At 38.2% G+C, this 13306-nt stretch overlaps 1 protein-coding gene across 9 annotated transcripts in view; it reads right to left on the bottom strand.

The window, feature by feature from the left end:
* The window catches only part of ATM (ATM serine/threonine kinase), a 150695-nt gene that overhangs the window by 23566 nt on the left and 113823 nt on the right, over positions 1–13306 (bottom strand). For 4 of the 9 annotated variants that reach the window (XM_064288873.1, XM_064288876.1, XM_064288875.1 and 1 more), the window contains 4 exons: positions 12662–12829; positions 11484–11597; positions 10319–10536; positions 421–1773 (listed from right to left, as the gene is read on the bottom strand). In XM_064288873.1, coding sequence (XP_064144943.1) covers positions 1509–1773; positions 10319–10536; positions 11484–11597; positions 12662–12829 — 765 coding nt within the window. In that variant the 3' untranslated portion in view covers positions 421–1508. The other 5 variants (XM_064288881.1, XM_064288874.1, XM_064288877.1 and 2 more) reach the window with 3 other exon arrangements.

Raw genomic sequence — 13306 nt, 5'->3', positions numbered from 1 at the left:
TCATTTTGCGTTATTAACATTAAAATATATTACATATTGCAGTGGGTGAAGCATATTTACGTCTGTGTGTGAGAGAGACAGAAAGGCACATGAGGAATGAGGGAGAAATTGAGTAATTTATGTGGACTGAGAAAAGACAAAAGGAAATTTCATTCCTGCCCTTAATTAATACAGCATAGCAAATATGACAAAATTTTTTTTTATATTTCCAGTTCTTAGAGTGGAATGGTAGCATATATCATACATAGTAAGATAAAAGAAAAACAATTACTGTATTTTGGTTTTCAGGTTTACTTACATTATTGAGGACTTCATGAAATCCTAGGCCCCCCATCATCTTGGTTCCCATTCTAGCAGCCAATTGGTACATAAGAGGCAAAAATTTATATGATGGAATCTTCATTCCAACTCTCTACCATTAAAAATAGTACAAAGTTAAGAAACAATGCATTTCGAATAGTCTCACATCCAAGTAAATAAATTATTCTAAGATAATCCTATTCTAGTAGCACCATTGTGTAGTGGTTTTTCACAAAACCTCACTAACTATATTTTTTAATTGTCATTTATCCAATCCTAATGGATATTCTAGATTGATTTACTGGTATGTCAAAGTATTTGGTCCTAAATTAACCTGTATTCAGAACAGCTGTATACTGGGTACTGCTTATGTTCCAATGAATTCAAGGAGGACAAATGTTGACATGAGGATTATTGTGATCCTGACCCCTGAAAAGCCAGTGTACTGTAAAATGGAACCATTATTTTTTCCCTATATACCAAAAGTAACAGGATTTAGTATGTGCTAATAGCAGAGAATGGTTATATCTATTTTGACTCTAATAATTCTTTTCATCCAGGAGAGCCATTTTACTTTTGAGCTTCAAACTGACTAATAATATATATTATATAAACATAATCTTAAAAGTACATATTGCCACTGGGTGTCCCTGGACTGGAGTCCCTTGGTGGTGCAAAGAATTAACACAGATCAATTATTTTAACTACTTGGCTGCTAACTGAAAGGTTAGAGATTCAAGTCCACCCAGAGGCGCCCTGGGAGAAAGGCCTGATGTCTAATTGCAAAAACCAGCCACTAAAAACAGTATAGAGCACAATTCTACTCTGACACACCTGGGGTTGCCATGAGTCGGAACTGACGGCAACTCGTCGCTGTGATAAAATTTAAAATAAATACTTATGAAATACTGCTATCAAGGTATCTTCCTTAAAAATATATATATATTCCATTTATAAAAGTAACTCACTGTACAAATCCCAGAAAAACATAAAGGGGGGAGGGTAGAAACACCTGTGACCACATCATCTTTAATTGCTTTCTAATTCCCTAATCTAGCATTCTGGGCACTCCTTACAAAGAAATAGGAAGAGAACGACCTAAATTTTCTGACCTCCATCATCAGATCTACATGCAGAGCAGTGAGCTAAGGGCTAGGATATAACCAGCTAACCATTTGCCGTAGAGCTGATTCCTGACATCGAGAGGCTTATGTCCAATCTTTTAAAAAAAAGCTAGAATACTGCGTTGAAGAAAAAAGACTTGCCTTCATCATGCCATTAACTTCAGCAACTCCAGCATTTTCAAGCCAGAGGGAACAAAGTCGGAATACCCACATATCGTGCTCTTCTCCACTTAATAAGCAGTTGATGTAATTTTCAACTGCTTTACACAGGAAACGTTTACGGTCCTCTTTCAGTGCACGGAGTGCACATTCATCCAGCTCCAGCTCTCGCTGGACCTTGACTGTGTATCTTGCAATGGATAATTAAAGAAAGACACAAAAATATCAAATTTTATAGAACTACAAAATCATATAAGATATAAAACATAAATGACAATGCAGATATCCACCCCAGGAAGAAAAGCAAATTCTAAGGATTATAAAGGCAGCAAATTTACTTTTGCCTTATTTGCACAATTCACACGCCATCCGTACTCTACTCAATCTATTTAGTTAACATTATCTGTACTTACAGTATGAATACAGACAAAAGATGGGTTTGAATAAAGGGGTTTAATTACATAAAAATAGTTAATTTTTCTGTTTAATTTCAACATCTCTTTTGAACTCATATACCAACTAATAAATCAAAAACAAAAACACCCAAAAGCTAACATCCATGCACTCTACAATTAGCTTACAACCAGAGCATGAATTATTCACAAAAGAGCATATGTCAATGTCTAACTCACTTCTTTTTCTTATAATTTTTATTGTGCTTTAAGTGAAAGTTCACAAATCAAGTCAGTCTCTCACACAAAAACTTATGTACACCTTGCTAAATACTCCCAATTACTCTCCCCCTAATGAGACAGCCCGCTTCCTCCCTCCACTCTCTCTTTTCCTGTCCATTTCACCAGCTTCTAACCCCCTCCACCCTCTCATCTCCCCTCCAGGCAGCAGATGCCAACATAGTCTCAAGTGTCCACCTGATCCAAGAAGCTCACTCGTCACCAGCATCCCTCTCTAACCCATTGTCCAGTCCAATCCATGTTTGAAGAGTTGGCTTTGGGAATGGTTCCTGTCCTGGGGCAACAGAAAGTCTGGGGGCCATGACCACCGGGGTCCCTCTAGTCTCAGTCAGACCATTAAGTCTGGCCTTAGGAGAATTTGGGGTCTGCATCCCACTGCTCTCCTGCTTCCTCAGGGGTTCTCTGCTGTGTTCCTGTCAGGGCAGTTATCGGTTGTAACTGAGCACCATCTAGTTCTTCTAGACTCATGTTGATGTAGTCTCTGGTTCATGTGGCCTTTTCTGTCTCTTGGGGTTGTAATTACCTTGTGTCCTTGGTGTTCTTCATTCTCCTTTGATCCAGGTGGGTTCAGACCAATTGATGGATCGTGGATGGCTGCTTGCTAGCGTTTAAGACCCTAGGCGCCACTCTTCAAAGTGGGATGCAGAATGTTTTCTTAATAGATTTTATTATGCCAATTGACTTAGATGTCCCCTGAAACTATGGTCCCCAGACCCCTGCCCCTGCTACGCTGGCCTTCGAAGCATTCAATTTATTCAGGAAACTTCTTGGCTTTTTGTTTAGTCCAGTTGCGCTGACCTCCCCTGTATTGTGTGCTGTCTTTCCCTTAACCTAAAGAAGTTCCTATCTACAATCTTATTAGTGGATACCCCTCTCCCACCCCTCCTCCCTCCCCTCTCTCGTAACCACAAAAGAATGTCTTCTTCTGAGTTTAAACTATTTCTCAAGTTCTTATAATAGTGGTCTTATACAATATTTGTCCTTTTGCAACTGGCTAATTTCACTCAGCATAATGCCTTCCAGGTTCCTCCATGTTATGCAATGTTTCACAGATTTCTCACTGTTAATTTAACGATGCATAGTATTCCATTGTGTGAATATACCAAAATTTATCCACTCATCTGTTGATGGACGCCTTGGTTGCTTCCATCTTTTTGCTATTGTAAACAGTGCTGCAATGAACATGGGTGTGCATATATCTGTTCGTGTCAAGGCTCTTATTTCTCTAGGATATATTCCAAGGAGTGGGATTGCAGGATCGTATAGTAGTTCTATTTCTAGCTTTCTAAGGAAGCACCAAATCGATTTCCAAAATGGTTGTACCATTTTACATTCCCACCAGCAGTGTTTAAGTGTTCCGATCTCTCCACAACCTCTCCAGCATTTATTATTTTGAGATTATTGGATTAATGCCAGCTTTGTTGGAGAAGAAATCTCACTGTAGTTTTGACCTGCATTTCTCTAATGGCTAATGCTCGTGAACATTTCCTCATGTATCTGTTAGCTACCTGAATGTCTTGTTTAGTGAAGTGTCCATTCATATCTTTTGCCCATTTTTTAATTGGGTTGTCTTTTTGTAGCTGAGTTTTTGCAGTATCATGTAGATTTTAGAGATCAGGCTCTGATCAGAAATGTCATAGCTAAAAACTTTTCCCCAGTCTGTAGGTAGTCTTTTTACTCTTTTGGTGAAGTCTTCGGATGAGCCTAAGTGTTTGATTTTTAGGAGCTCCCAGTTATCTAGTTTTTCTTCTATGTTATTTATAATGTTTTCTATACTGTTTATGCCATGTATCAGGGCTCCTAACGTTGTCCCTGGCTTTTCCTCCATGATCTTTATCGTTTTAGATTTTATATTTAGGTCTTTGATCCATTTTGAGTTAGTTTTTGTGTACAGAGTGAGGTATGGGTCTTGGTTCATTTTTTTGCAGCTGGATATCCAGTTACGCCAACACCATTTGTTAAAAAGACTGTCTTTTCCCCATTTAACTCTTTTGGCGCCTTTGTGAGATATCAACTGCTCACATGTGGATGGATTTATATCTGGATTCTCAATTCTGTTCCACTGGTCCATGTATCTGTTGTTGTAACACTACCAGGCTGTTCTGACTACTGTGGCAGTATAATAGGTTCTAAAATCAGGTAAAGTAAGGCCTCCCACTTTGTTCTTCTTTTTCAGTAATGCCTTATTTATCCGGGGCCTCTTTCCCTTCCACATGAAGTTGGTGATTTGTTTCTCCATCTCATTAAAGAATGTCATTGAGATTTGGATTGGAATTGCATTAAATGTATAGATCGCTTTTGGTAGAATAGACATTTTTATAATGTTAAGTCTTCCTGTCCATGAGCAAGGTATGTTCTTCCACTTACGTAAGTCTCTTTTGGTTTCTTGCAGAAGTGTACTGTAGCTTTCTTTGTATAAGTCTTTTACATCTCTAGTAAGATATATTCCTAAGTATTTTATTTTCTTGGGGGCTACTGTAAATGGTATTGATTTGGTGATTTCCTCTTCGATGTTCTTTTTGTTGGTGTACAGGAATCCAACTGATTTTTGTATGTTTCTAGTATCCCAATACTCTGCTAACTCTTCTATTAGTTTCAGTAGTTTTCTGGAGGATTCCTTAGGGTTTTCTGTGTATGACATCATGTCATCTGCAAATAGAGATACTTTGATGACTTCTTTGCAATCTGGACGCCCTTTATTGGTTTATCTAGCCTCATTGCTCTGGCTAGGACTTCCAACGCAATGTTGAATAAGAACGGTGATAAAGGGCATCCTTGTCTGGTTCCGGATCTCAATGGGAATGCTTTCAGGCTCTGTCCATTTAGGGTGATGTTGGCTGTTGGCTTTGTGTAAATGCCTTTTATTATGTTGAGGACTTTTCCTTCTATTCCTATTTTGCTGAGAGTTTTTTATCATGAATGGGTGTTGAACTTTGTCAAATGCCTTTTCTGCATCAATTGATAAAATCATGTGATTCCTGTCTTTTGTTTTATTTATGTGGTGGATTACATTGTTTTTCTAATGTTGAACCATCCCTGCATACCTGGTATATGAATCCCGCTTGGGCATGGTGAATTATTTTTTTGATATGTCATTGAAATCTACTGGCTAGAATTTTGCTGAGGATTTTTGCATCTATGTTCATGGGGGATATAGGTCTATAATTTTCTTTTCTTGTGGTGTCTTTACCTGGTTTTGGTATCAGGGATATGGTGGCTTTATAGAATGAGTTTTGGAGTATTCCGTCCTTTTCTATGCTCTGAAATACATTTAGTAGTAGTGGTGTTAACTCTTCTTTGAAAGTTTGGTAGAACTCTGCAGTGAAGCCGTCCGGACCAGGGCTTTTTTTTTGTTGGGAGTTTTTTGATTACCCTTTCAATCCCTTCTTTTGTTATGGGTCTATTTAGTTGTTCTACCTCTGTTTGTGTTAGTTTAGGTAGGTAGTGTATTTCTAGGAATTGATCCATTTCCTCTAGGTTTTCAAATTTGTTTGAGTACAGTTTTTCATAGTAATCTATATGATTCTTTTAATTTCATTTGGGTCTGTTGTAATACCGCCCACCTCATTTCTTATTCAGGTTATTTGCTTCTTCTCCTTTTTTCCTTTTGTTGGCCAGTGGTTTATCAATTTTGTTGATTTTTTCAAAAAAACAGCTTTTGGTCTTGTTAATTCTTTCAATTATTTTTCTGTTTTCTATTTTATTTAGTTCAGCTCTAATTTTTACTATTTGTTTTCTTCTGGTGCCTGTGGGTTTCTTTTGTTGCTCTATTTGTTCAAGTTATAGGGATAATTCTTTGATTTTAGCCCTTTTTTCTTTTTGGATTGTGTATTTTTGATATAAATTGGCCTCTGAGCACTGCTTTTGCTGTGTCCCAAAGGTTCTGATAGGAAGTGTTTTCATTCTCACTGGATTCTCTGAATTTCTTTATGCCATCCTTAATGTCTTCAATAATCAAATCTTTTTTGAGCAGTTTTATTGTTCAGTTTCCAAGTGTTTGATTTCTTTTCCTGTTATTGATTTCCACTTTTATGGCCTTATGGTCAGAGAAAATGCTTTGTAATATTTCAGTGTTTTGGATTCTGCTAAGGCTTGCTTTATGACCTAATATGTGGTCTATTCTAGAGAATGTTCCATGTGCACTAGAAAAGAAAGTATACTTGGTTGCTGTTGGGTGGAGTGTTCTGTACATGTCTACGAGGTCATGTTGGTTGATTGTGGCATTTGGAACTTCAATGTCTTTATTGAGCTTCTTGGTGGATGTCCTACCCTTCACCGAAAGTGGTGAGTTGAAGTCTCCTACTATTATTGTGGAGGTGTCTATATCACTTTTCAATGCTGACAGAGTTTGTTTCATGTATCTTGCAGCCCTGTTATTGGGTGCATAAATATTTAATATGGTTATATTTTCTTGGTGTATTGTCCCTTTAATCATTATATAGTGTCCTTCCTTACCCTTTCTGATGGATTTAACTTTAAAGTCTATTTTGTCAGAAATTAATATTGCCACTCCTGCTCTTTTTTGATCGCTGTTTACGTAATATATTTTTTTGCATTCTTTGAGTTTTAGTTTGTTTGTGTCCCTAAGCCTAAGGTGTGTGTCTTTTAGGCAGCATATAGACAGATCTTGTTTTTTAATCCATTCTGCCACTCTCTGTCTCTTTATTGGTGCATTTAGTCCATTTACATTCAGGGTAATTATGGATAGGTACGAATTTAGTGCTATCATTTTGCTATCTTTTTTTGTGTGTTCCTGACAGTGTCTTTTTCCCACTTCATTTTATGTGCTGAGTAGATTTTCTTTATATTTTGTCCTTTCCTTGTATTTGTTGCTGTTGATTTTGTTTCTGCTGAGTCTCTATTTTTCCCTTATATTTTATTTTGATGAGTAGGATAGTTTGTCTCCTTTGTGGGTACCTTATAATTTACCCCATTTTTCTAGATTTAAAACTTTCATTTCTTTCTATTGCTGTATCTTCCTCTCCATATGGAAGGTGTACGATTACATTTCTTAGTTCCTCTTTATTATTTTAACGTTGTCTTCTTTTATATAATAACATCGCTGTTACCCTGTTTTAGGCTTTTTTTTTTTTTTTAATAATCTTGCATTGTTTTTTTTGGATTTCCCTGTCTGGGTTGACTTCTGGTTGCTCTGCCCAGTGTATTAGTCTTGGGTCAATACCTGATATTATTGATTTTCTAACCAAAGAACTCTCTTTAGTATTTCTTGTAGTTTTGGTTTGGTTTTTACGAATTCCCTAAACTTGTGTTTATCTGGAAATGCCTTAATTTCACCTTCACCTTTAAGAGACACTTTTGCTGGATATATGATTCTTGGCAGGAAATTTTTTTCCTTCAATTTTTTAAATATGTCATCCCATTGCCTTCTTGCCTGCATGGTTTCTGCCAAGTAGTCTGAGCTTATCCTTATTGGCTCTCCTTTGTAGGTGACTTTTCGTTTATCCATTACTGCTCTTAAAATTGTCTCTTTATCTTTGGTTTTGGCAAGTTTAATTATAATATGTCTTGGTGACTTTCTTTTAACATCTACCTTATGTGGAGTTCGATGAACAACCTGGATAGGTACCTTCTCATTTTTCACGGTATCAGGGAACTTTTCTGCCAACAAATCTTCAACAATTTTCTCTGTATTTTCTGTTCTCCCTCCCTGTTCTGGTACTCCAATCACTTGTAGGTTAGTTTTCTTGATAGAATCCCACATGATTCTTAAAGTTTCATTTTTTTTTAATTCTTTTATCTGATTTTTCTTCAAATATATTAGTGCCAAGTGATTTATCTTCGAGTTCAGAAATTCTAGCTTCTGCTTGCTCACTTCTGCTCCTCTGACTTTCTATTGAATTGTCTACTTCTGTAATTTTATTGTGAATCTTCTGAATTTCTGATTGGTGTCTGTCTATGGATTTTCCCAGCTTATTAAACTTTTCATTATGTTCCTTAATAATCTTTCTAATGTCTTCAATTGCTTTATCTGCGTCTTTCTTGGCTTGTTCTGTGTATTGTCTCATTTCCTTCCTGATGTCTTGAAGGGTTCTGTATATTAAACTTTTGTATTCTGCATCTGGCAATTCCGGGAGTGCACTTTCATCCAGAAGATCCCTGTATTCTTTGTTTTGAGAGCCTGCTGAGGTGATCATGGCCTGTTTCTTTATGTGACTTGATATTGACTGTTGTCTCCAAGCCATCTGTAAGTTATTAGTTTATGCTTGTTTAATGTGTTGTAGCTTCTTGCATTGTTTTGTTTTGGTATACCTGTACGGGTTGCTTGGGTGAGGTAGCTTGATTAGTTTCACCTTTGGAGCTCTGGTGTCCTGTCCCCAGCTGGCTACAGCTGTTATTAGGTATATCAGTCTAGGAGTCCATTCAGTTTCCTTGTATGAATTCAGCTCAGGTTTCCAAGTAGCTGATATCAGGTGTGTGGTACAGACTCTGTCCTATAGTCTTAGAGGGGCAGGTGTAATTGGCGTATATACTGGTATCTGATTGAAGCAGGGGGTCACACTCTGAACAAGGGAAGGGGCTATCTGACCCCTGAGCGTCTCTGAGGAAAACACGTCCCTGTTCCCTACAGCGTGCAGGTGGGTGGGTTCTGCAGACAGATCATGGGCACCCAAAGTTTTTGGTTTTAAGGACTGGAAGGTACCAGTTATTTTTGGACCCATTGCGGGCGTCTGGGTGACCTGAGTGGATCTACCAGTCCTTAGGTCTCTGATGTGGGTAGGTGAAGACCTTGTTTAATAGGCAAAGCAATATCAAACGTCAAACACCTACCTCTCCACCGCACAGCTGAAATGGTTGTAGTCTGCCAACAAGGGCCTATTCTCTCAGATGGACACAGGTCCATGCAGAAGGAAAAGGTGCTCAAAGTCCACAGATGGTTTATGCCTGGACAGAAGCCGCTTCTGTCCTGAGCTCCCCTGGTTATTGGAGCTAGCAACTTATCTTTTCCCCCCAGTTGCAAATTTTTTGCTTCCCCAAGGCCAGGAGGATGGCTCTACGTGCTCAGTAGGGCCTATCTTAGGCCTAGCGATTTAGCCGCTAAAGCCTGCTTGTGGGTGCGGGTCACGGTGAAATATATGCAAGTATTTAGCTTTTGCCGAGTGCTCCATTCTCAGGTTCCAGAGGTGTGAGCAGGCTGTGTGGCTGGCTGCTTCTCCCCGAGGAAACTGTGGCCGAACACTAGTACCAGCCCACCGCTACCGCTGCCGCCACTCCGCAAATGGTGCCTGAGGGCTCCCTGTGATTCAGGTCCAGTAACTCCTCTCCACTTCTGAACGGTCTCTTCCTCCCCCTGCCCCTCAGTTCCTTGTCTAAGCTTGCCTTTGATGCTCAGCGTTCCCAGCTTGTCACAAACACACTCATCTCACTTGTTTTTTCGGGTCTTTGTTGTAAAGAGGGCTCACCCGAAGCATCTGTCTATTCACCATCTTGGCTCCACCTCCACTAATTTAAGTTTTGATTAAGCACTGTACAGCCAAGGCAATATATGCACTTATGCCAAGCTTCAGTGCTCTAAATTGTAAGTCAGATAAAAAAGTCACCACTTCCACATACATTCACTCAGTTAACTGGTGAACACAAAAACCTGTCCCCTCTATGGTCTGACTGAGGCTGGAGGAACCCTCTGAAGCCATGGCCCCCGATGCTGTGTGAACTCACAACTGAAACCATTCTTGAAGCCGACTCTTCACACAAAGATTAGACTGAAGTATAAAACATAAAAGAATACTTGTGAAGAGTAAGCTTCTTAGTCCAATCATATACACGAGATCAAATGGGTGGCTCCTGTCCGCAGGCAGAATGAGAAGGCAGGGACAGGAGCTGGTTGAATGGACCCACGGAACCCAGGGTTGAAAGGGGAGTGTGCTGTCACATTATAGGGATTTTAACTAATGTCACATAAAAATATGTGTATACATTTTTGTATGAGAAATTAACTTGAGCTGTAAACTTTCACCGAAAGCACACACACACACACACAAAAAGGTAACTAAAAAAAATTGTTCCTTCTAGACACCCAGTTACCTGTTGGTCTGAATTTTATGCTCCCTAAGGAGGCCCACTTCTTCTTTGGCCCTTTTCAGAAGAGCTTGCTTGTTTTCAAATTCTGATGATTTCATGTAGTTTTCAATTCTCTGGTACTGAGTATCTGAGAACCGTGCTAATGAGAGAAAAGCCTTCATTTTTCCATTTCTGAGCTCATCACTGCTTTCTCCATCATAATTTCCAACAACTTCCACTGCCTTCAAGAAAGCACAACCCATTTATATTTTATTTACAAATACTAAATAGATCTGACTCTAAAGAATCACTCATACCAAGGTTATACCCACAGTAAAGTTTTATGTATCTATGTGTGTGTGTGTGTGTACACGTATAAGCTGAATTATATGAAGTACAGAGCTTTCTCAACTTTTCAAAATAACTTTGACAGTGAAGAAATAACCACAACAGTTATGTGCAAACACAAAATTTAAAGACAATCCTATTATGCTTGTCTTGTTACACTATTTAGTGTAGTAGCTATTTCCAAAATTAGTTAAACTAAAGGAACACCCCCCAAAAACCAAATCCACTGCTCTCGAGTCAATTTCGATTCATGGTGACCCTGTACGACAGAGTAGGACTGCCCCATAGGGTTTCCTAGGCTGTAAATCTTTAAAGAAGTAGATTGCCACATTGTTCTCCTGTGAAGAAGGAGCTAGTGGGTTCAAACCGCCAACCTTTCTGTTAGCAGCCAAGCGTTTAACCACTGCGCCACCAGGCCTCCTTTAAACTAAACGCAAAAGGAGGAGAAAAAGAAAAGCAGAAGGGAGCTGATGTACTAAAGTCCTAGGCTTTGCTTGTCTATACGGTGGCTGAGGTACAAATGAACAGCTGATCATATTCCTTTATCAGCTATTTTTGAACATGAATTAATGGAGAAATTAGCAGGAACAACTTTTGAAAGCGTACCTAGTGTGGCGGACAGGGAGGAGAGAGGATACACACTTGAGCTTACTTTCAAAATATGCCCCTTCTTTTGTAGCATTGTTTCATTCTGCTCTAAAGATCATACTGAGCTACCACAGAATAGTATGTGGAAAATGAAATCATACTTTTATTTGCCTCTGAAATACATCCAGCTTTAGGTAAAGATCAAATGTATTCATGCTGAATAACTCTCTCCAGGGTTGCTCCGAAGTCTTACCTTTTCTAGGTAGGTCTGCATGATGACTGCAGGATTTTCTAAGCAAGTTTCCGCTAACCAGTTGCCACAAACCCTCAAACATTCTGTGTATAGCAGTTTTAGGGTAGGTTCATTCTATAATAGAGAAGCAAAATTTTAAAATATAAGTCATTACCATGACTACATAAAAATGCCCTCCAAGTAGGAAAAAAAGCAGGTTAAAAATGTTTTTTTCTCATCTCCTTCCACCATGCAACTATTTCAATTTTTCCAAGTGTGCAAATTTATGAAATAATCATCTTACACTATTGTTATTATTGGAGCAGCTTACATATACTGAGAACTTGTATATATGACTTTATGTATATTAACTCATTTCATCCTAACAAGAACCCTATGAAATGAGTACTATTATTATCCCCATTTATGTGCAGATTAGAAAACTGAGGTGCAAAGAGGATAGGTAACACCAACCAGCTTGATTCCAGGATCCATACTGTTAAGCAATACTTAAACATCATATCATACTGGCTCCCAGTGCTCAGGTATAAAGAAGAATTCTTTAATAAAGAAGAATGGCATACAAGTGCCAACACCTGGAAGTATATATAGTAAGTTGAGATTCACTAAGCAGGTGTAAGTCAAATGAACACCACTGTGGCCAAACCTCTGAACACACCATTATTCCCGAAAATGCCTCTACTTTGCCTATTGTATGCTTGTGATAGAACCAAAGTAGCTATACACGTTTGCAATAACAAATAGGTAAAGTTAGAGAAACTCCTGAATGAAGTACTTTCAAAGCATTTGGCTTGACAACCTAATTGTCCCATTTTCTATTTTGTTTTTTTACTTTTGTCCTCTCATGTACTTACACTTTCATTTTTTTCTTTGCTGTGCCAATTTTATAATAGCTGTTTCATATTTGTTTCCATATACCCTCTTTGAATTCTACAGAAAATTAAAAAATGCTCAACACTGAGGTAAATTAAACAAATCCACCACCAGACTGACTGACAGACTCATTGCGAGTAGGGAAAATGGACGCTTTCTAAACTTCTCTTACAAATATTAACTTTCAAGACTCTTTTTACAACTGTTTGTTCATAGATCAAGACTTCCAAGCCTTTAATATGCTAAAGCATAGAAGAATTTTTCTACAGCAGTGAAACACTAATTTAGTAAAATAAATAAATAACCTCTGTACAACTGGCATCCAACTTCTTGATCATTTGCTTAAGAATATTCAGAGCAAGACTCTGCTCCTTTTTTGCCCAGAACACTTGCGCTTCCTCCAGCTGCCACTCAGAGACTCCACAACTAGTTGAGTTATACTGTTTAATCTGAAATATTGCCCTTTCAGGGAGCTGAAATAAAAATGACATATGAGAGTAAATACTATTACTATTAATACCACTAATAATAATGAAAATTGCAACTATACCTACTCCTCACTTATTGACTATCTCATTACCTGTCATTTTGCATTTATGACAATAGTAAAAAATCTACTATCCAACTATTTTACTCATTAATGACATACATCTAGCAGTAACAAACACTGAGATGTGAGACGAGAGTAATACTGGCTGTGATGGTTAAGGTTGTGTGTCAACCTGGCTGAGCCATGATTCTCAGTGGTTTGGCAGTTACATAATGATGTAGTCATCTTCCATTTTTACACAACACTGATTTTTCCGTAACAACCTAGCCTTTCAAATCTAACCATTTCAATAAATAAGAAGTGGGTATACTACTCATTAAGCACTATTTTTCAGGAACTGTGCTAAGTACTTCTCTGTCTGCCTTCTACCCCCAACCCCGTATGTGTTTATTCATCTCTA

The sequence above is a fragment of the Loxodonta africana genome, chromosome 7 (genome assembly GCF_030014295.1).
Source record: "Loxodonta africana isolate mLoxAfr1 chromosome 7, mLoxAfr1.hap2, whole genome shotgun sequence".
Taxonomy (NCBI): domain Eukaryota; kingdom Metazoa; phylum Chordata; class Mammalia; order Proboscidea; family Elephantidae; genus Loxodonta; species Loxodonta africana.
The sequence above is the reverse complement of the archived record's forward strand: the minus strand, read 5'-3'. Positions and strand labels throughout refer to the sequence as shown.